This window comes from Spea bombifrons, chromosome 1 (genome assembly GCF_027358695.1).
Source record: "Spea bombifrons isolate aSpeBom1 chromosome 1, aSpeBom1.2.pri, whole genome shotgun sequence".
Taxonomy (NCBI): Eukaryota; Metazoa; Chordata; class Amphibia; order Anura; family Pelobatidae; genus Spea; species Spea bombifrons.
The window spans coordinates 99,006,632-99,032,196 of NC_071087.1; the positions used below are offsets into that span (position 1 = coordinate 99,006,632).

At 36.4% G+C, this 25,565-nt stretch overlaps 1 protein-coding gene across 1 annotated transcript in view; it reads left to right on the top strand.

Moving 5' to 3' along the window:
• Positions 1 to 25,565, top strand: part of GLIS3 (GLIS family zinc finger 3) — a 134,625-nt gene that overhangs the window by 34,191 nt on the left and 74,869 nt on the right. Inside the window, exons 3-4 of the mRNA XM_053466174.1 lie at positions 3,455 to 3,656; positions 8,474 to 9,590. Of these exons, the coding sequence (XP_053322149.1) occupies positions 3,455 to 3,656; positions 8,474 to 9,590 (1,319 nt within the window). The remainder of the gene's footprint in view (positions 1 to 3,454; positions 3,657 to 8,473; positions 9,591 to 25,565) is intronic.

The window sequence follows — 25,565 nt, forward strand, 5'->3', positions numbered from 1 at the left end:
TAGGTCAGTGCACAAAGCATCAGTTGACAGTGAATTTTTTGACGCCAACACAATTTGGCTGAAATTTGTCTTTTCATTGAAGGGGACTTGACTGTCAACTTGACCACAGTTAGGTCAACTCACCTGCCAGTTTGCAGTAAGTTAATATGAAACACATAAAAACTTGCCTATACACAGAAATCCAACTTGAGTCAAGTTGGCAGTAGACTACAGTAAAAAGGGCTTCAGCTTGACAAAGTCTACTTGACTCATCTGGAGACGTGTTGACCCAGAACTACATCAAACTCAGTAGGACTGGCATACTCACATGAAAGGCTTTAAATACTTGATGGCTCGACAGGAGGCTTGCAATGTTCAAAAATATATTTGTTTTCGTAACAATAAATATTTTTTGGGAACTATCCATGTAGAAATAAAGTAAGGCTGTGCAAAAAATGTAAGTGCATGCAAATTGGCAAAAATTGCATATGTGCAACAGCAAACTAGCGTAAGTTCCACTCGCATACTCACTATAAACTTGCAGATTGTTTAACCAATGGGTTGCTTGTGGAAGTTGGAATTTAGTTACAGCCTTAATATAAAATGAAACCTTTGTTGAGGGATGAAGCCCACCTTTACCCACCTGCACCACCTGTATCTCTCCCTCTCTGTCCATCTCCAGTCTTGTGGGATAGAGGGTTTTAAATACTGATATATACAGTATAAACACAGTTAACATGTGTAATATTCAATTTGTATGAAATATTTTTAATGAGTTAAGCCCATCATCTCACTGGAGGAGAGTGTTTGGTTAAACTTAATCTCTCATCCAACTGGTAATGGCATCGGGGTGAGGGGAAGTTTTAATAACCCTGTATAACACATGCGGTGAAGGAAGAAGGGGCGCTCGTAGCTCACCCCCTTGGTTAGCAGGCAGTTCAGGGGGGCCCAGTTTATTTAGTTACTTAATTTCTTCTAAAATTTGAGTAATGCAGGTCAGGACAGGCAAGATTTCATTCAGCATCCATGCCCTCACCCGCAACCTAAAAAAATCTAAAGTTGCATGCGCTCGCAGCCACTCACAAGCAACTTGTACATTAGTGAATACACAGGTTGAGCATGCAAGGGAATGCTGCCAAGTCTGGTCAGTCAAGTTAACCCTTAACTCAATTGACTGCTTGACCTTTTAGACCAAGAAACGTATTGTGTTAAGAATGATTTGCAGGAGCTTTACAGCTCTGAGCCGAGAATGTGTGGTGAATCTGTCCTAATGGACTGTTTGTTATTGTGATAGGGTGAGGCAGCTGGTGGAAGTCATCTGTACTTATAGTAAAAGAAATACTTCACATCTACTTGTTGGGGGCCTATTGAACATTACGTGTGTGTCTTCCACAAGAAAAGTGGTGATTGGCGTGTAAAATATTAACTTAAGTGTAATGACCCTTGTATGTTAAGTATCCCTTACAAAGTTTGTTGTGTTTTGGAGAAAGCTCTTTGTTGTTACCTGCACGGTTGCCATAGAAGGATAAAGTGTCATCTTAGAGAGGGGGAGTAATTTGTAGTGTGCATTTCTTCCTGCGTTATTTTAGTAGTAATCAATATGTTCCATTTTTCTGTTAAACAACTTAATAGCTGACCGGAAAGTTTTTCCTTTTTGTTTTAACATTGAGAAGTTCTTAGGAAAACAACCTCTACTTAGGAAAAGTTAAGTACACTTTCATGTTATATATGAAAAAGTTATAGAAAAGTATGGTAGAAAGAACTATATATATATATATATATGCATTTAATAAAGGTATTGTAGGGATGATTGTAGCTCAGATGATATTACAAGTAAAATGTAAATACATTTTTCTGGTAAAAAATACATTACCCCACAAAATAAGAAAAATATAATATAAGTAATGTAAATGTTTCCCCAGCTTTAATAATGCAATAATTTAGCTCTTTAATACAGCATAATACAAAACATTGTGGATATAATAAACATGGGTGATTTTTTTAAGACTGTTGAAATAAATTGTGAAGTAATCCCATAAATGGCAACTTCCTGTCATCCTGTATCTATCAAGGTGACTCACAGATTATCAAATTCACGTGTGAATATGAGATTCATACAAGACTGATGACTTACAATGGTTAATGGAACATAATGTCAGTGACTGTTCTTATGAATATTACTTATAGCTGAGGGAACCGTTTATGAATTAGAAGTTCCAGTTAGTCATTTGCTACTGATCATCGCTTCAAAAAAGACCAGAATAACTTAATTTACCCCATCACGGATTTAGAATATTCTGTGGGATTTCCTGTGTGCAACACTTACAAAATATTTTTGGTGACCACTAGTTTACATTTTACAGGGAAACTGTCTATAACTTGTTCCTTGCATTTTTCAATCAGTGTAACCATTTTGGAATTTAATTTAGAAGTCATTTTTCCTCAGTGAAGCTTGGTAAAATTATCTTTACCTTCTACTCCCTCCAATTATTAGAGGCAGCCATATTCAATCAGATTTCTCCAATCTAGGGAAATAGCTTCAGGTAACTATTACTTATATATATACACTATATGGACAAAAGTATTGGCCTTCTCCAAACTGTTCCCACAAAGTTGGAAGCATAGCATTGTCCAAAATGACTTGGTGTGCTGAAGCATTCACTGCTTTTCCTTCCTGGACCACTTTTCATACTGCCCACTGCAGACCAGGAACTCCCCACAAGAGCTGCCGTTTTGGAGATGCCCAGACCCAGTCATCTAGCCATCACAATTTGGCCCTTGTCAAAGTCGCTCAGATCCTTATGCTTGCCCATTTTTCCTGCTTCTAACACATCAACTTTGAAGATGAAAGGTTCACTTGCTACATAATATATCCCACGGACAAACAGGTGCCATGATAAAAAGATTATCAGTGTTATCCACTTCACATAATGTTATGGCTGATATATATAGTATTTAAATGGTGCAAAACAGGAGTGCTTACATCACCTGACAAATTTGTTGACAAATCAACACAAAAAGCCTACCTGTAAATGATTTTTTGCCCCTGACATCTTTCTCCTCTGTAAAGTATTCCCATTTTGGTATGATCCATTGTGTATGGTCTGGCTGATACACTCCAATTTCATTGTGACTGTTCAACCATGGCTTGGCAGTGTTTACCACCAAGAATGGATAATGTATTTGTAGTACTCCAGCACTCCCTTTGCAGAATAGAAAATGAACATACATGATATTAGACATACATTACATACTTGCAATGTCACAATGACTGTCTATTTAAAAACGTACTGTATTTAATTAGACTGAATATAGTCAGTTATATTAACATAGTGATTAATAAGGAAAAACAATACGCTATGATGATGTACAGCCCATTTTGTCAAATTTCGAGGCATTAAAACTTCAGTCAATGTATACGTCTCAAAGGCTATTTTTCTCTGGGTAATGTGGTTACTTCTCTGTATATTTTCAGGGAGCCTTGGTTTTGGGCCACAATCCAAGACTGCAGGGAAAAGCAGTTGCAACAATCTTATGGTGACCAGCAGCCCCATGATGGTACAGCGACTGGGACCTATCTCACCTCCAGCTAACCAGGCTGCGACAGCGTGCAACCAGATCAGCCCTAGTATACAGCGGAATCTGCATCACTTAGCTATACCTCCATCTGATTCCAGGTCTATATCATTTTATATTTCAATGCAAGAGTCTGATTTAACTGTTTGATGGATCTACAATCCACAATGTGTGCAAGTTTTAATATTTACAAAATTACAAGGATATATTTGCCTTTAAATTTACATGTGGGAGGTGGAAATGATTTACAAGACCCATATTCAAACCAGATTTAGCAATATTTTCCTATATACCTTATAATTAGATCATTATTGATTTTTTTTCTGCTGTATAGAGCGGCCCTTTCACTTTTACCTCGACATGAACCAGAAGAGCCTAGAATGTCAATATTATTTTTAAGAAAAATAGGGTTACTTTCTAGTGCAATATATATATATAAGTATAATTTTGTAATTATTTTTTTTTGCATGTTGCCATATTAAAAGTAATGTATCAGTTACTAAATGTGAACAACTGACAAGTGTTGTTCGTTTCATTTATTTAAACTTAACTGCATGCATACACCATTCTTACTTGTGCTGTCCTATTTAAGCTTAACGTAAAATAAAATTCAACCAATTGCTACATAAAGTTTACCCCAGCCCTTATACTAAATTACAAGAGAACTGCACACTAGAGGATGGGATACCTACAGCCCTGTTTTTCATCTAAAATGTTTTATATGTATTAATGGTGTTTGTATACAAAATGCCCTGTTATGTTTATTACAGTTAAAATAATTCAGCCACATGTATTTAAGCCTATGAAAGGTGTACCCCTTGTTTTTCAAACAAGCAACTAAATATTGAGAATGAGCTTTCATTAACGTGCTTTAACAATCAGGTTGGATAAAAATATTCTACCAGAATTGCAGACACAACTTCTTAAACAACTGTCAATTCTTAACATTACATCTAAACCTCTGCCCATCTAGTTCTAGCAGTTGGCCACGTGTTCTAACATTTCCCCTGCTTTGAAATAAACTTCAGTCCTGTACTACCCTTCAGTCCCGTTCCTACCCTGTTGTAGATCCTTGTATTATCTGCAAAAAGACATACGTTACAATTAAGATCTTTAATAATATTGCTAATAAAAATCTTAAAAAGCATTGGTCCCACTGCAGATCCTTGAGGTACCCCACAAGTGGCAAGACCTTCCTCTGAATATACACCAATAAATACAGAATGACCTTCTGCCCCTTGTCACTCAACCATTGAGCAACACGTTAAACAGTGCTAGGAATTTTGTTTCTAATGACGAAAAGTTCAGCACCTTTAACTGAGTTTCTCCTTGAACTGAATATTTTTCTGTGCTCCTTCTGTGGGATACATTAGTTTCCACTGAACACGTCACATTATTTTGGGTTTGACTGTGTATGCCAAGTGCATACAATTTTTTGGGTCGCTGTGTATGTCTACTCATTGTGATGCCAGCCTGTCTCCATGATACAAATCACAGGCACTTTCTCATGCTGTTCTAACATTGTATACCGAGAGCATAAATCTGTCAGCTTTCACAAATGTTCTCGGTTTACATTTCTGCATATAAAACGAGAAAATAGAGATCTCTCCGCATTAAACAAAGATTATTCTTTTGATGTCAATGAAAGAGGTTAAAATAAAAACCTTATAACAGTGTCACTATAGAACAGCGAATTACTTCTTAATAATCTCTCTGCACGGTTACACAGGGATCATCGGGGATTATTTGTTTCTCGCCTCACTGGCAACCATGATATCTGACAAGGTAAAAACGTATTTTAATGATGATACATTACAATAACATCTGTCATGTTGGTCAGTGGGGTATTTTTTAAAGTCCAGCCTGAAATAAAAGGTATATGCAACTGGAAGCAATCCCATTCTACCATCCGCTCCTTTTATAGCTAATTAGAGCCAGTTAATCAGTGTAATTATGCACTCTTTGAAATGCTTTCAGACTTAATAACAAGAAGAAAGCATGCACGTTGTAGCTTAAAGAATATTAAGAATATTAGAAGTGTATATTATGCTGATGATATTTGGCCTTTTAATTGTTTTAGTAGCTGATTATTTAGGATCGTGTTTATCATTGTTGAAAATACGGAGTATGGCCAAAGTATAACACCCAGCAGGTGTGGGGATTATCGAAATGTGTAGGATATTGGCATGGTCTGTGTTTGTCTTACGCTAAGCATAATGCTATGGGGATCTTGTGCTCAGCAGCTAGAAACTTTCTTTTTTTAATAACAGAGTACTTAGCACTCATGATCCGTAGTTCAACAAGAGATGAAGTGCTCCATCTTGACCAACCCTGGCCAGTTTGAAAGTGCTGGTGGCCCTGGCCATGATTTATTATTCAGTTTGATGTGACGTGACGCTGTGAGCTAAGTGACCTAACAGCTCATGTTTGGATAAATACACTTTAATAAAAGCCTGTGTAGGTTTTGGCTAGCACAACATGAAGATATTTCCATATTATTATATATTATTATATAATATCTCTGGAATTTTTAAGAAATATTGAAGTCCAGATAGGCTATTGCTTTTGCTTTGCTGTGTCAATAACTGTGTTCTATCCATAGAACAGTCAGTTGTCCAAGATTCTATAGGTTACTGACTAGCACATGTAAAGTACAGCATGTGGGATGTATCAACCTACAGGCAAGTTAGTTATACGTCCTACACAATGTAGGGTTGCACTTCACATATGCTGGTTAGGGACATGTGAAATGTATATGTGTCTGGAACAAATGGCTAAACCTAGGAACATACCATGGATGGTTACCACCCAGCCAAGCCTAGGCCCAGGGCAGCACCCAGCCAAGATACACCTGTGCACAGAAGAGGTGCCACTCTCCTGTATGGAGATTACTGACCCAGAAAGTTCCAAGAAATGATGGACAATCTAGTCATCCACCATGATGTAAAACAGTTATAGCTAGATTAGAGAGTCACATTCCATGTAAGAAAGACTGAAAACTGTGGTATAAAAACATTAGTGCATTGAAACGTACCGTAGCCCATAAGTAAAACCGCTAGCCAAAGATAAAAAACAATGTTGTAGAAAAATAAATTACTTAAGAATGTTGTATATGTTTTTTATGATCATGTTGTTAAAGTGCAGAAGGAAAATTGAATTTAAAGAGACAGTCATGCATACCCACCAACATATGCTTTATATCAGATTATTTTTTTTACCATTGAACGGAACATATACATTCTATATTCGAGCGGGAGACAGCAAGAAAGATACACACACACACATATACTCACAGTTTATGTTACTATCCATTAATTTGCAGAAAGTAACAATTTCTACACATGCACACCCATGTTGAGATCATTTCAATAATTTTAGAACAGAAATTACCACATTTTTCCTCCAAAACATTTCTCTGTCCACCCATTAAATGAATTCCGTTTGTATCTATTTTAACCTATTCTAAATAGTTTTTACTTTTACAAGTTGAAAATTGCCAATTTGCGCCCACATAATTGTGTTGTTTCAGTTGTCAGCTAAATTTGTCTTGGATCCAACACGTATTCTATATTTGTTTGCAAAATAAAGGATTGGTGTAGTTGCTGTCTATTGGGTTCTTCCTCTGTGAAACATTGGAAAAATACACGAAATGTAGGTCAGTTGTTCATATCAGTTCATATCTAGTTGTTGTTACTTGGTTTGATGTTAATGAGCAGAGACACGTACAGACACAATGGGAGTTATGTGTAAACGTTGATTGTGGTGCAAAGTTTGAAAAGTGGTCTTCTCACAATAGCATCCATTTGAAGGATTCCACCAGCAGTAATGTTTAATTGGCTAATAAGACCCCTATTTAAACTATGCACCAGATTTTACCCCGGTTCTCCCGGACTGCCCCAGCCCTTCTCACAGACACAAGATAGTGATTTGTTTTGTGATGAACTGCATACCTTCATCTAACTGTGAACTTCCTCAGCTTGGGCTAGCCCGACCACCCACATGGCTATGCTATGAAGGTCAGGGGACATGTACCATCATTTTAATGATAATAGTCATTTAATTAGCTAGTATCATTATAAAAACCCTCAATAACCACTTCCTGATTCTTGCAACTGTTCTCGTTTCATGTACAAAGTTGCAGTTTTTGAATGATACTAGCAAGGATACCTGTATAGCTATTGACAGGAGATATCTAATTACTTATTTATTACTTATTTTCATGAACTGTAAAACAATAATAATAACTGCCATAAAATTGAGTAAAAAGGTTCTGCCAGATTTCAGTGAACTCACAGTTCACAATTATTCCATAAAACCTAACAAATATCTCAATTTCAGTTTTGAAAATAATATCCAATGTACCTCAACTTTAGCAGGACAGGCTTAATGCAAAATAACTTTAGGCATAATTAATATTCAAATCAAAATGTATCCCATGCTTAGTCTGCTCTGTCCTTAGAGTGCTTATAGTGGTTAAGGGTCCATCACTTTTACTTTCATATATTTTAAGAGATGAAACACTGGTGAGCTAGGAGTTTTAAACCTAAATTTTGTGTTACCCAGCTGTCATATTCACATCTGAAAAAGAATGCTAGAATAAGAATGTTTTATTAATATGGAAGAGTTGAATCAATGCTTTCTAAGCCGTTTATACAGTCTGGAGATTTGTACCACAAGATTTATTGATATAATTTAGTTCCAAAAGCACACATTGTCTAGAAATGTTCTTCCTGCCATTTGTTCTAATTTAATGGGTATTGTAACTCATGAGAAACTCACACTTGGCCATTTAAAGAGAACTCAAACAATATACAATTTGGCAAACAAACTTTTGTTGAACTAACTTTAGTAAATTTATTGTGGCTAACAAATTAACCTCTTGAATACATAACCAATTTCTTCTGTACATTCCTTCTAGGTCCCTTATGTCAAGGGAGTCTCTTGCCTCTACCACTTTGAGCTTGACGGAGAGCCACTCAACAATGAGTGTTAAGCAAGAATGGTCTCATGGGTACCGTATAGTTCCATCTAATCATGGTTCACAGAACAGTAGTGAGCCAGGAGATGTCCTTAGCATTCCACCAGGAACTTCCATGTCCAATAATAGTGTTACAAATTCATTGCCCTCATACCTATTTGGTATGGAGAACAACTCTTCACCATATCCTAGTCCCCGACACTCTTCCACAAGATCGCATTCTGCACGTTCCAAGAAAAGAGCTCTGTCCTTGTCTCCATTATCTGATGGTATTGGAATAGACTTTAACACAATGATTCGTACCTCACCAACCTCATTAGTGGCCTACATCAATGGATCAAGAGCCTCCCCGTGCAACATGTCCCCTCAGCCTGAAGTGTATGGGCACTTTCTTGGTGTTAGAGGAAGCTGTATTCCTCCATCTTATGCTGGTTCCAACTCACAGAGAAGCCTCCTTGCAATTAATGATAGCATTTCGATTCCTGAGAGCATGACTGCAGAATACCAGCGCATGCAGCAGCTAGAGCAAAACAACCTCCAGTCAGATGCCATGAACAACATGGTGGTTCGACAAGGTGTTGGTCTAACTGATGGCCAGACAATGGGTGTCCTAAAAAGTGAAAGGGTGGATGACTTTACAGATGGCTCAATTGGCATTGGTTCTCAGCCTCCTCTTCCTCTACCAGCACCTCCTTCTCATCAAGGACCTCCACCACCTTACCATGCCCATCAGCACATTCACCAACATGACATGTTAAGCCAGTCTCATCGACTTTCTCTCCCACCTTCTGGCCAGGTGCCTTTGCTTGAAGAGGAGGGGGAGATTGATGATTTCAATGGAAAACACTGTTGCCGTTGGATTGACTGCAGTGCTCTGTACGACCAGCAAGAGGAACTTGTACGGCACATAGAGAAAGTTCACATAGATCAGAGGAAAGGAGAGGACTTTGCTTGTTTTTGGGCTGGTTGCCCCCGAAGATATAAGCCTTTTAATGCACGTTATAAACTGCTCATTCATATGAGGGTACACTCAGGGGAGAAGCCAAACAAGTGTACGGTAAGTTGCTCTAATTTTGCGCATTTTGTTGTTTTTAACCCGTCTTTTAGAATTTAGCTATGTTTTGATAATAACATAAATGTTTTCAAAGACCGACAGTATAACATAAAATAACTTGTTTTAGTTTCAGGATAACAAAATGTTTCAAAGTGGCTCACTTTTTAAGTATAACAGCTTTAGTACATTTAATAAAACTGACTTTATACTTTATGTATGTCAAAGCTGGGTGACATACAGTATTGCAAAAATAAGTTGCCTATTATGGAATCAGTATAATAAGTAACAAGGATGGCTGGAAACGTTCCAGGATAGTCTACCTGGAGTTCTTCTTCTGTGTAAGTGGCTTTATGAAGGTGTGTGGCTAACCACACATGTAGGGATGAGGCTAGTCCCATGTGGCCTTTACTTGGTGGAGGGAAATGGGTGGGAGTGGGCATGCTTAAATGGGCACTTCTTTCACCCGGGGAAGATGGGGCCTACCAGGGGATCCTGGGTCAAACCTGGAGAGTTCCCAGGTATGGTAAGAAGCCATCATGTAAACTTCAGTGGTAATATTGAAATTGTAACACACATTAGCATTACTGTGACTATATGCCATCTTTCATTGGGCGGTCCTAAGTGTTTTTTTTTTCAGTTTTCCTTTGTTTTTCCAGTACTAAAGCTGTCCTGCTGACTAAATATCTAAATATTCCTTACATAATGTTTTTGTATGTGCCTATGTATAAAACCATAACCATTTGAAAAAAAAACAGCTTTGTGTCTGTTCAGCCAAAATTGAAAAGTGATATAATTTTGATCTAATGTTTGAAAAAGTTGCTCACACCATTACATAGAGAAAGTAGCAGTTTCATGATTTTGTCTCAGACCTTCAAGAACTCGATTTGACCAGTTTTACATTAGTGCACCATAAAGGTTAGGTTCAGTGCATTTTTCAGTGATTAACAATGGAAATACCTCTCTGGTTTCAATAATACCTGCCCTTTCTGCAGATATTTTCTAGTTACTGGTGGTGTTGTTTCTCCTTCAAAATATAGGTATATCAAAAACTATTGCTTTCTTTCATCTGATGTGCTCTTGTATGATTAAATAAATACAGTTCCACATAATATCATCCCTGTCTGTTGGGAGTCCAAATTATACTGCTTAAACATCTGTTAGACATCAAATACATCTCAACTCATAAGACATGAGGGTCCATCAAATTCAGAACACACATGACAAAAACAGAGAGAGGATGAAACACAAAGACATGGGTATGATTGACAGGCACCCAAGAATCAAGAAGACAGGCTTATGAAAAGCTCAGAAATCCTCTCCAGATGTGACTGCAGTGGCCTTGGAGAACGATACCTGCCAAAATTTGAATGTGGACCTCAAAATCAATTTTAGCAATCTTCTCCACGGTAGTGTTTTTACTTTCAATGTCCAGGAGAACATATCGACCTATGTGTGTGTGTGTGAAGGAGCTTGCTGTGCTAGCAGCGTGAACAATTTAAATTAGTAGCAGATTGTTGTGCAATTTCTGTCTTTTTTATGAGGTATTGGGGTCTAGGGTAAACAATGCTAAGGTACTATAGGTCTAATTTTCAAGTTTCCAAGAATAGTTTAAATATTTCAAGATAAAATGCATAGTTGGAACTATGTCACAGTTTAAGTATTCTGCTATGAAGAAGCAGTCACGGTGATAAGAAAAAGAAAAACTCAAAACCCTGCTTTCTAGTATTCAGGGGCAGGTTAGAAGAGTTGAGTCAGGTGCTGCTAGTGTTAACGAACTAAATAATGAAAACAAACTTTATTAACAAAATTATTGCTCTACAGTGCAACACAATTTTCCCTTACATTGTTACCATCTGAACATGATAATGCTGTTTGATAGATTCTACAAAGTGACATTTAGTGATTAAAAGATAGGATAGGACATTATTTGAGCTTTTTCACCAAACCTCCATCCATCTTCACCACTGACAAGTAGACCATGTTTCCAGATTTGCTGGTACATAGATCTGCCACAACAACTTTTGCAGAAACATTGTTAAAATCAAGTTACATATCTCCAGCTCATCATAAATTAATGTTAATAGTGAGTTTTGTTTATTATTTAACACTACCTTTGCTTCATATAAATAGATTATTTTATTGTTAGCCATGGTGTGGCTAGTGACTTAGAATGATCCCTTGCACTGATCATAGTTTCCGATGGTATTAGAACATTAAAAGCTGGAGTTAAAAATGGGAAAATTAAGAACCTTTATTGAATTACTTGATTGGCTGTTTGATAATGTAGTACAACTGTACTACTATACATGCTTGGTAAACATATAATAAAGTATCCAATGCTACAAAATAGAGGGCTGCCGTATCTCTGAAATTCACCCTATATTTCAGCATTCTAAACAGTTAAGACAGACTAAGGCTCTTGAGTTTAGTTTTCTACTTAATTCATTTTCACATGAACCCTGCAGACCAATAACTTAGTCACTTCCAAAAGAGAGATTTGATACTTTAGCCATATAGGCATTTGCCATGAAGCCTTATGGTTATAGGCAAGAAAGTTGAATGTTATAAGAAGGGAGAAACAAAAAACAGAGAGACAAAAAAGAGGCAGAAAAGATCCTAAATTTTAACACAAATTTTTCAATTACCTGTTTTATTCAGCTTCTCAAAGAAATGAAAAGAGAGAGAAAGAGAGAGAGAGAGAGATTTTTTAGACCACAAAGACTGAATGTCTTCTAATTCAGAGAAGAGTTAATAGACTTCTTAAAAAAAGAAGAATTTCCTTTCATAGGACTGTTTTGCAGCCCGTAATACCTTAATATTCCCCATCTGTTCGTAAATAAGTAAACTCAATTCAAACAATTGTTTTAACAGCTCCCTTTTCATTGGATGCCGTTCTCTGGCCATGTACTGGCAGGAACATGAGGAAAAAATGACAGTTTGGGCACTTTGAGTACATTTCCATAAATGTATTCAAACATAATGAAATAGTTTGGCTCTGTTTGTAATATATCATTTAGTGTTCTAAACTTTCAACATTACCCCCAAGGATGATAAAGAATAAATATGGTGCAACAGCACAAACTTAGTTCAAGGCCTAAGAGGCTACATGATGGGTTTGTGTTCCTGGTAACGTCTAACCGTTTTTACTGAGAGCGCAGCTATGCAAACAAGCTTATCAGAACCACAATAAAAAATCATTGATTTTAATTACGAATCGTCACCTTCTTACAAGACAAGGCTTCTATTGTTCAGTGTAAAAGCCTGCTTGGCCCAACCACTAACATGTAAGGATTTTCTTTACCGTGGCTTTAGGTAATCAGTGTGACAAAATTTCAGTCCTGTGACCTGATAGCTCTTTTCAAGTGACTCAGCCGCACTTGTTGGAACTTGTTTGACGTATTTGTTCGATGGCAATTAAGAACAAAAGTGGTTACATGGTGTAACAATGAGTTTTTCACCGTCTGTTTACAGAAGACTTAGGTATGAACCGAGCTATTCAGTGTCTCCGTGTTTTGTACACTAAGGTGTTTATCAACTTTACCTATGGTGACTCTCTCGCATGTCCTTATCACACACATTGAACTTGAGTTGGCAAGAACTATTGGTACTTTTATTGTCTAGGCCACTATGATCTGCTTACAGCATGTGAGCTGGAAAAATAATGTGCTAATTATGTGGCTGGTTTTATGGACTGTCAACAAAATATGCCTATATAATATTTCCTGTCATCCTTGCTTATGCCAATGGAAAAATATTGCATCAGTAATGAAGAATTGTAAGGTTGTACCTGTTTACAGTTCAAGTGCTTCTCTTGGATCACCAAACAGTACCGCAACGCTCTAGCATTATGTGATAAGTGAGTGTCAGTTCCATTTGTCACTGACTGTCAATGTTGTTGCACAGTGCAACCCAATATAACCCTCAGCTGCCATATCCGTCCATACGGTTAGACAAATGTATTTAAAGCATAGAGGTTACAGCATATTCAACGAGTCATTCAAATAGAGATCGATATACTATTACAAAAAACGGTAGATGCCGTCTGTAAAATTTGGGGAGTCATGGCTTTTGTGATGCTTACTGGGTAGAGGTGTTCTACAGCTAATAATTTGTATAAAACAGCAGCAAATGTGTTTATAAATGGAATTGAGTTTTTTTCTGTAGTTAAAATTTCCAAAAGGAACACCATAAAAATTTAAAGGGACCAAAAAAAAATCGTAAGTGCATATTATGGCTGGAGTGTTCCTCTAAAACAGAGCGTTGGGTGGTATGAGGAAGCTACTTGACTTCATTTTGGTACTCACGGTGGACTCTGGCGAGGGTAATTATCTAACACAGAAATTAATAATGGAATTACTTTGATGCGTTATCAAATACATTAGTCAAGGCAACATGAGGTGACTCGCGCAGTTCAATTAAATAGGAATTATGAATGCAGACAATACTTCATGCCAGCATGTGTAATAACAAACTGATTATGATACGACTGCCTCAAATGCATCAGTCATGACTTAGCTTTGTAACAAGTGACCTATAAAGATACTGTGAGTCTTTGAATAAGACATTTGGCGCGCAAAGGCAAATGTTTTATCATCAACATATCATTCTGTGTCAAAAAAATCAAGAAATGTGTCCTTCTGAAAAGCTCTCACTTATGATAACCAATAGTGAATACAAAACATGCTGTGTTGTCTAATTACTAAGCAGTGAATTGATATGAAACACTTACTCTTGATACTATACGGTGTACATTATGTACTTTATGTCTTTTACAGTATTAGTTAGCTTATTATCTTCAGTCTAGAGACATATCTGCCAGTCGTGTCGTGATGGTTATTTTAATTTAGTTACTTGTTAGCCTGCAGAGAAATCTGTTAGAACATTCGTATTTTTGTTTTCCTTGGTCAGAGCCAAATATAAACCAAAATGTTATTTATTTCATCGGAAATAACTTAAATCTGCGGAGCGTGAAAAGCTTTAACTTATGATAACATTTTCTAAAGCGCTCAGCCGTTTCATATATTTGCAATATATATTGGGAGTTACGCAGTAAAAGTGATTCTTGTTCAAAGTCTGAAAAGTAGTAGCTGGAAATAGAACATTTCTTTGTTAGCCATAGTGATAAAACCAAATTTGCACTAGAACCAATTTTTACACTTAATCCAACTTAATTGTTCTCTATCATTTTATTTTTTATAGCTCAACAATTTCCCGATCTCTTATCTGTTCCATGTTTGGTGTAAATTCTCTCTTTTCTTTTTTTTCTTTTTTTTTATTGAGCTTACATTTTCCAGATCGACAGAAGTATTGTGTTTTTTTTGTGTCTGCACCATGTGTTTTTCTGGATTTTTGTAAAAAAAATAATGACCATAAACAGAAATATGTGTGCGAGTGTGTGCATATTTATCAGTGGCCCTGCTAAATAGGAATTTATAGATTAACAATATAGTTTATGAAATTATAACTTTTCGGAGGCTATTTTTTCTCCTTTGATGCTCACAGCTGGTGAATTCTTTTCCCTTCTGAAAATAAAGATCAGGTTTCATTTGATTTTTGCAAATAATAGAAAAGGTAGAGGAGTATCCCTATTGCGGTAAAAGTGAAGCAATCACCAAAGCAACCAATCAAATAACATTGCAGATTCTTCCACTGCTATTAGATGTTCTGTGTAGAACAGGCCCCTGAGGGGTCTCGGCAATAATCCATCTTTATTATAAATGCTCTCCAGTGACTTTGGCTCCCTGCCGTCTATCGTTCAGCTAACACATAATGCACGCAATTGCTTTTGAGTCCGGTCCCAAACACAGTTTATGTGTGAGCTTATTGACTGGAACCATGACAAATATATTTCTAAAATTTATGTTAAACGCATCTACAGAGCTGAAGAATATAATGTCACTATATAGATCAATAATACTGGGGAACCTGCAACTATTATATGAGATTGCAGATTAACCATGATTTGACTTTAATTATTATTAATTGTTGTTTTATATTAAATAGCGCCATCATATTCCATAGCACCGTACAATGGGTAGACAGGACATAACAAGTAATATATAACCTAACAATTTGACTTACAGAAACAACAGGTGAGGAGGACCCTGCTCAAACGAGCTTAATTTATTATATATATATATATATATATATATATATAATATATTATATAAACGAGCTTAATATATCTAATATATTTGAACCACTTTCCCTACTGCTTGTATTAGACAATTCTGGTTAATAATTTGCTAAAGTACAGGATTGTCTATTTTTTGATATACTGTATACAGCGCCATCATATACTGCAATGCTGTACAGCCAGTTCCCTATGATAACGCTGTCCACAGCTTCATTCAAATCCAAAAGAACTGTTCAACTTATTTGTGGATTGGTGTTCAAGACTGAAACTTTAAACCCATGGTTTAGTAATATAACAAGTTGTTTAAGGATGATTTAGAGTGTAATACTCTAGTTTGCTAGATTATGAGCATGAATTAATGATTCACCATAGCCTTTGAATGTATATACTGTAAGAAGCAATGCATAAATTGTTGGCACCTTACAAATAAAAGTTAATAATAATATAAAAATTGGAAGATTTTGCGTCGGAAATTCAATGACACATATCCATGATATTTTTATAAGCATTATATTTAAGGTCGGTCCAAAGAGGTGTCAGAATCCCACACATCCCCTCGGGATGCTGAGGGCAGAGCTTGGAGGAAGAGTGTCACTCAAACTGGTAGCGCTGATGTGCATGTGCACAATCCTGCACTTACGCAGTATGCAAGAATGAAATCAGGACCATTAGAAGCGTAGTTAGATGTTTCAGATTCAGGGGCAGAGAGCACAGATTCATAGTTGGGTAAACAGGCAATAAATCAGATACAAAACAGTTTCACTGAGCAAGGAACACAGGGTAAAGGCAGGCTTCAACAGGTAATGGGTGCAGGTAATCAGTATTCATTGACTACATGTGGAAATACTCTGTCATCAATACTGGAGAGCAGGTAGGTAACTGTAGTAAGTAAATCAGTAGGACTGAAAAGTCTACTTGTGAACTTGTGAAGTCCCTGGTTTAAGTCCTATACCAGGAATGACCCCAACAAGCCATCTACAGACCTGGGATGACGGCTGGGACATTACCATGACAGCAGGTTTTCAAAAGATACAGATTAGCAATTCTGGGAATAAAATCAATGAAAACATTTCTTAAAAAAAACAAAAAAACATGTAAATGAAACATCTCCATTTTTTAATATATATAATATATAAAATATGTATATTGGATGACTAATGTTTGTTAAGCATTAAATATCAGCGTGACTTAAGTGTTGACACTCAAATATTCATGTGTAATGAACGGGTTAATGCGCATCAATGAATTATGGAGGAATTGTTTGGTTACATTAAAAGCACAGCCACACGCTGTGAAATTCCTCTTCTGTGTCATGCATACTTTAACTTGGGTAATGCCGAGAATGTATCCATTTTAAACCGTTGCATAATTACAAGCTCTATTGCTATGTATGTTTGACCAATGCCTAAAAAATATTACTGTATGAAGAAATATTTTAATAAAGGGCCTCTGCTATTTAAAATGACTTTTTCCTACATGGGTTAGTTGTTTACAGTTAAATTGGCCGGATATGCTCGAAAATCCAATGCCTAACATTCAGAAATAAGCTTTCCATCTTTTTGGGGCTCTTACATAGTGGGTGCATATTATAGGTACAAAATAACTTGTGCAGAAAATCTTCTCGCCAACTTTAATTCTAAACTTAGCATGCATGTTATACATAAATGGGCAGAAAACCTGAGAGTTTTCAGTATTTTAAAAGCAACAGATCCGAATTTTCTCCTTGCTTACCTATGGGTTGTAAAACTTAATTTAGTTATGATGCATTCCACCTGTACCTATGACATCATATGTATAATAAATACAAATAAAGCAGTTGAACTATTGTTCAGTTTCACACAGTTTGGTTTCTCTCTATTATTGATCTGTGGATTGCCCAAACCCTGATTTGAATAATTAAGAAGTATGGCCATATATATATATATATATATATATATATATATATATATATATATATATGTAATTTTGCCTCTTGTATAAAGCCTGTCCTTACTTGTTGGCTCACATGTAAGACTTTACGCTAAACAACAGTATCCATGTACCGAGACTAATTGAGGTCCTTACATATGTAATGGTGGCTGGGACTGGCACATTGCTGTGGCACTTTACTATTGTCCTACCTCATCTTTGGCCAAGAAAAGCCTCCCGTCGACAGTTGGCATGAGTTTGACGGAACATTAGAATTAATGCAGGTCACAGGCTCTACTTTGCTTTCTCTGTTTCAGAGTTTGGCAATAAGAAGAGATATGTCAAGCCAAGGCACTGCTCTTGTGTTAAAAAAAAAAAGTTATTTTCATACACGAGAGACCAACAAGAACAGACGAGAATTGTTATAGAAGTTTCCCTGCGCTTACGGATTATTTTCAGTAATAGAGGGAAGAAAAATCAGATTATATAAAATGAGCAATAATTGCAAACATTTCCAATAGGTTCACTACGAAGGATGTGAATGGAATAATTACAGATACTTTACAGAATAACGATTTATTAACAGGGGTGATATTTAAAACATTGTTCATTGTGAAACAATTTAATTTTGATTGAATGCTTCTTAGAGACATTCTCTAATTTATTATACATTGAGATCTCCTATTTTAAGAATAATCTACTGGCATGCTTCTGTTTCTAATCTGAATGTAACCGGATCTGCTGTTAGTTCCTGTGGTAAATGTAATTGTGATTTTTTTGGCATCAACTTATCAAAACTAAGTATAAAATATAGTCAGTAGGGCCATATAAATAATAATGTTATTTTAATAATGTTATAGTGTCATAATATAATTTATATATACTTAAGAAACATGAATGTGGCAATCGTGCCAGGTGAATATTCAAAATATTGTGCCTTTGCTCTACAGGGGCACAAGTATCCAACAGATCAGAATTTCCTCCTTGCCTATGGGTTGTAAAAAGTATTTTAGTTATGATGCATACCAACTGCACCTACGACATCAAATGTACAATAAATACAAATAAAGCAGTTGAAATATTGTACTGTAAAGTAAAACGTCCTTCAATTGAATCTAAACCTCTTATTGTTGTGAAATCAGATGAGGCCTGTATGTTTGCCAGACAGACCTCAATCACAGCTCCCACATGGTCACACTGTGATGTATCGAACAAGATCTCCATGATATGATGTCATATTGTTCTGATTTAGTACATCACAAGGTGGCCGGCCACTTTGGTAGGTAGAGGGTCTTGCCTTTTGAACCCCACTATGCATGTCCTATCTGTTTCTTTACGAGTGTTGGTGAGGGCATGCAACTTTAGTTGAAGTTGCTCAGTGGACTTAACCCTTAACACAGCTGACCATTTGGCTTTTTAGTGTTTAGACCCCTGGGAGAATAAAAAGCCATAGCTGAGCATCATTTTGTTCTCATGCAAAAAACACAATAAAGCAGCTTTATAAACCACTATATATCGACCTGGGCATGAGCGATTATTTATACGGTTCCCTAATAATTATCATGATAGTGCACTCTTCGCTTCTGTTAATCTTCTGTCTGTCTTTCTGGAAATCATTTGTGTCAAAACTGAACGTGCTCTTTTGTAGTACACCCTGCCAAAAACACATTGCTTTTGTCAACACACTATTCAAGTGAAATATCCCTCTTCTGTTAACAATTTTGTTTTATGATGTTGTGGTATTTGGATAAAATAAATACATGCCGTGTGTTTATCTCAGTTCACGTGTTAGTCACAGGGATGCATCCTTTGAAAACCGATCAATGAATGCATGTGCTTTTTCAGCTGGTTTAATATGTTAGTCAACGTCTGGATTAGTCAGTGTCTCTGAGAAATGCCTTTTATGCTAATCTGGCGCATGAGTAATCTAAAATAAATACTGGCACTTTATAGAGGGAATGTTAGAGTAGGCCATTGATTAACAGCCTGCACACAGCACTGTCTGTAATATAATGGCTTTTACAGAGTCTTATATCATATATTCACATTTTATTGTCATTGTGGTCTTGCTTGTATGTATAAGCGTCTCTACAGTAAGTACTATTTTTAGGTAAACCAAGTTCTTGTTGACATTTATGGCATTACTTCTGAAATCTGAGTTGACCAATAAAAGCTTGATTTTTTTGTGTGGTCTAAACTTTATATAAAGTTAGACAGACTTTTTAAACAGCCCAGAGTTGGGCTATCCTTTTATTTATATCAATTGGGTTTATTCACAAAAGGGATAGCTGACAGGAGAGTTATGGTTTCCACTCCTTGACTCCACTTTACATTATGAACGGCCATCCCTAATGAGCTTCTGCTGCAGGAAGAGCTTGGCTGGTCCTGTATAATGTATAGTTAAATCAGTGAGATTTCTTAAAAGTCTCATTATCCATTGAATTATCCGTTATATTGGGCCAACTCAGCCCTTGCTGACGTTTATATTTGTTCTACTTTACCATTAATGGCAGAATTTAGAGAATGCAAACAGTAATATAATGTAGAATTCATTCTGCAGTCTTTCAAACTTTATTTATTCCCATGTTAACATTTGTACTGTGTCAACGATAGCATAAAACAATATGGGAATTATATATATATATATATATATATATAGATACACACATTAGTATTACTTGGAGAGAAAAAATACTTACCATGCTAAAAACACCACACCCTCCCTTTTTTCACAGTTCCAGAAGGTTTTGGCTGCCTGAAGCAGCTCATCTTTAGTAGGAAAACAATCCCTCTGAAATTAAAGAGAGCAACAAATGCGCATGCACATGGGGTCTCATTAGACCCCTCCTGGAAATGTTGTGCGTACCAGGTGGAGTTCGGGCGGAGGTGAGTATTCGTGTATTCACATTGGTGAGCATGAGATGCGTTCCGCCAACTGCAAAAATAGATGAAACACATTTATTGTTATTATTATCTTTTATTTTTATAGCGCCAACAATTTACCCTGCGCTTATATACATTCAAAGGATATGACAAAACTGCGATTGACAATCTAAGACGAACTGATACAATAGGAAAAAGGGCCCTGCTCACAAGCTTACAAAAGTTACCCCCCCACCCCCCAAAAAAACATGTTATGCATGAAGTACCAGCCATCATATGCAATAATGTGTACCTTTAATAGTATATTTTAGAAGATTTAGGGAATATTTAGTAGACATGTGTCAGCCCATAATTAGGGGATATATATATATATTACTGTTGGAAATATTTGATTATTCAGGGAGAGAGTGTAGAAGAAACCTTTGGTCGTTTCAAGCTCCCTTGATCTTGACCTTTTTTTAAACATAACATATTTTATATAACAGTTACATTAAGTTAATACAGACTTTAAAGATCTATTACCATTTTTTCTTCAAAATGTATGTGATAGTAGTGATTGGAAGTGGACATTTTTCATATGTATTGAGCCTAAATACTTTGTAGCATCCCTATACAATAATACATATTTCCTGCTACAATCTACATAAAAAAAGAGCAGACACTTCCATACCTAATGATTTCTATAATTCACAATATCTTTGGGACAATGTTAGGACCTTAGTTATGCCTGGTCAGTACCTGGAAATTTGGTGGTATACGGGGTATGGTTATCACAACGGAAGACCACCAGACATTACAAGTGAGCATGACCTTTTCAGTGAACCCCTTTTTACTTTTATAGAATTATAAAATCTCATAATTATTTACTAGATCAGAAAATGACTTTCCTTGCCCTCCAATCTAAGATGACTTTATTTTGAAAAACAATTTGCATGTTATATCTAGAATTATTAACGTCATCAGAAAATGTACTCGTCTCTGTTTGCATGGCTTCTATGGTATAAAATGTGTGAAAGAAAGCAGCTATTGAAAAAAAATATAATGTCATATTTACTCGCAAAGATCTCAGATTTTCGCCTGCTTTTCCAAGTTACCTGACCGTGACTCTGCAAGAATGACATTAGTAAGAAGTCCGTCAAGCCCGCTGACACTTTTTGTGCTATTTATTTGTCAGTTAGTGTATATCCTTGCAACAAGTCAATAGCATAATAGAGGTGGGAAAACTTCTAAAGCTGTTTTCCCACAGTGGAAACTGAAAGTGGAAAGTCCCTTTATTCCATAATATTGAAGGCAATTTGCTTACCAAATTGGTTTCATAAGTTTATTAAAGGGACACTCCAACCATACCCTTTAATGCACACTTTAAGGTCCTCTTTACATTTTCATCCCCTTGGAAATGCATATATTCTGCAGAACCCCCTCCCCATGCATTTGCCCTTTTCTACCCCCTCCCAAAGTTCCTAGGCTTGCAGACATCATTTGCTTGCCAGAGCGCATGCATGCTACACTCACTGCTAGCCAGCTCAAGCGATGGCTTGTGCAAGCGTTCAAGAGTGGCTAATGAGACCCCCTGCTCGCTTGCACAAAAAATGCTCCATTGGGAGTACTTTTCTGCCATTGATTGACTGCTTTAAGTGTAATGCTCACATTCAAGATTATGTCCAACTTTTACACCTATGTACAACATAAGTGTCATGGTTGTTTTTCTGTTCGAGTAATACACCTTATTTTTCTGTTGAGCTGTACTTGTACGCAGCCCTCTTGGTTCCGCATGATATGTTCCAAATCATTGCTTTTCCATAAGGTATTTATAATAACATCTTTATATTGTGCTAAAATCATGTTCTTGTGATTGATAATCATGTTTTATAATGTAAAAAAAGACAAAAGTAAATTAAACAAATCTTTTTTACCTATAAAACAATATTTCGGCCACTGATTTGGTAATATGTCTTCTTCATCTATATATATATATATATATATATATATATATATTTACTTGACTCCCAGAAATCAATAGAATAAGGTATCATAACACTATTTTATAATCAGAGTCAGTCTGAACCTTAAAGCAAACCCTTAGAATGACATGTTAAAAGGAGATTTCCAATTCAACTCAAAGGAAAATGCTATTCCTAGAATAAAAAAATACAAAATGAGGACCATTATCCCAATTGATACCAATTTGAAACATATGATTACACAAGCTTATACAAGGCTGTGTTTAAAGGTAACAAAACATATGACATTTTGATGATATATTGTTTGTGCAGAACCCAGAGCAGATGAAGCACTCTCACGTAAGCCCCATAACTGATATACATTGTTGTATAATATTCAAATACCAAAAAGATTTATATGATTAAAACGGGATAAATAAAATATAGCCCTTATGTCACTGTTGGTCTGGATAAAAAAAATAAAACATCTTCAATCTTCAATTAAACATCTCATTCTGTTTAGTTAGCTTTTGGGGCATTCTTTAGCTATGCATTGGATGGTGCGATTGACCCATCATTAAGGAGAAACTCAATCGGCTTGGCCCTTCTTTCTTTTCCTTCTATTGCTGTCATTGGCTGTTATGGATAGTCTCAAAATTAATAAAGTTGAATTAACAAAAAAATGAATTAAATCATTTCAAGATACCCAGAATCAACACGACAAATACAATGTCAAAACCGTAAACCTATTTTTACATCAGTAGAAAGATAGATAGATAGATAGATAGATAGATAGATAGATAGACAGATAACAGTCTATTAGAAACCCCTGCAGTTTATGGGTTGTATGCTCTTTCCGTCCTTGATTTTCGATTTTTTATTGATGACATTAACAAACTCAAGCACAGTCATAATGCTGTGTGTGTAGTCCGCCAGGTTGCCATCTTAGTAGTCTTTATCGCTACGCAGCTGGGATCTTACGGGTTTGTTAGGAAACTGGCTTTCACCCTATATAGGTTTAATAACATTATCTAGCACCTTGTCAAATGTATGATCACGAGTGCACTTTAAATGGAAAGAAATATGCTTGGGGTGTAGTGAAACATTGTCAAAATACTTGACAAATTAAAACTGTAATAATAGATTTACTGGAATATCAAAACCTCTTTTCATTTACCAATGTATACACCGAAAATAAAAATAACACTTTCATTTGGTTCATCGCATTCCTGTTTATGAATTCAGAAATTTGTGATTCACCTTTTTATAAGCTTGCCTTTCTGAAGTGGTTACATTTTTTACTACCTATGAACGTCCGCTGAAGGAAGTATTCAGAAATGTTAAAACAACATCCTGACCGTTTGTTTGATCTGAACTGTGTCCTTTGTAACTTATCCACTTTGGCTTTGGTTGTTGGTTGTTAACTCAGCTTTTGGAAGTTCGCAATCTTCCCTCGTGATTGGCAAAGCCTATCTTCTGCATAGTAGGGTAACCGTTCACTAGCAAAAATACCCATCATTTTGGAATATATCTATACATAGCTGGATTTCTGATGCCTATTGGGTTGCAAATGGGATCACCCAGTATTATAATTATTATCCTTAAATTATATATATAGACAATATACATGTCATACTAATGTCCAGATATCCCAATTTTATATTGAGATTGTTTCTAGATTGGTCACATCCCCCTAAAAAAAAAAAAAAATAGCACACATAAAGAGATCCTTACAAAATGTCAAAATGTGTTCACTTCTTTTAAATGGTTATAATTAGTTTCTTTAAAGCAGGGATATTTATGGGATATTTTGAATATATTAGCCTACTATTTTTACTCATTTTAACTAATTTTTCATCTCTATGTCAACAAGTTCTATGGATATTAAAATACTGATTAGGCAATCATGATGAAAGTTCTGTTCAATGTGTAAGAAAGCGTCAAAGTGAAAATGCATTATTAAAGTATTTTAAACACCACAACATGCATGATTTTACGTCCCGAACAATGTAAGGCCAATCTCCACCTTAGTACAATAATGATCTAATATTTGTTTGCATCAGCAAAAACTGTCACTGCTGTTCACTGCTATTCAAATGTATTGATGCGCGCATTTTTTTAAAGGCGAGATCTGCTTTTAAAATACACTTTTAAGTCAGAATAGTGAATGACTTTTAATTTGCAAACAAATATATTGTCACAATGAATACTGAAATCCTATATTTGGAGTATATGTAGGCATCTCAACAGACTCTTTGAACTGGGGTCATATGAGAAAGTTATATTTAAGGAAGTTATACAGTGTAATGTAATAGTTGGAAGTACTTATTGCACATCTTTTTGACACTCAGATGTTTATGGCATTCTTTTGTGAATATTAATAATAATAAATTAGATTATTTCCATTAGAGTAGATTCTCATGAGAATTGTTTGTCCTGCAGTCACGGGCGTAGGAACCGGGGGGGACGGGGGGGACGGATCCCCCCCAGGAAATCATGCGGGGGGGACCGATAATATAGAAATCCCCCCCAGGGTGAGTGCACTCGGGTGCAGCTGTGAGGGTGCTCACAGCTGCCCAATCGGCAGCTGCAGCCTGCAGGACTGGTTAGGGAAATCCGTGATCTCCCCAACCAGTCCTGCAGCTGCATTAAGGTCACACTCACCAGCTGTCTGTAACTGAGCGCCGGGGCGACGGGATATGACGATTATATCCAGCCCCGGCGCTCAGCAGAAACAGCTGTGCGCAGCCGCACTGCACAGACTGCGAGCGGCAAACAGAAGGAAAGTTAGAACAGAAATCAGAAAGGAGAAAGGAGGAAGGAGGAAGCAGAAAGCAGGAAGGAGGAAGAAGGAAGAGAAAGCAGAAAGGAGGAAGAAGGAAGAAAAGGTAAGATTTGTGAAGAACCAAGGTGGGTGGGTGGTTGATTATTGGGGGGTCTGATGTGGAGAACAAAGGTTGTGGGGGGTCTGATGTAGAAAACGAAGGTTGTGGGGGGTCTGATGTGGAAAACAAAGGTGGGTTAGGGGGGTCTGATGTGGAGAATGAAGGTGGGTGGGAGGGGGTCTGATGTGGAGAACAAAGGTTGTGGGGGGGTGTGATGTGGAGAACA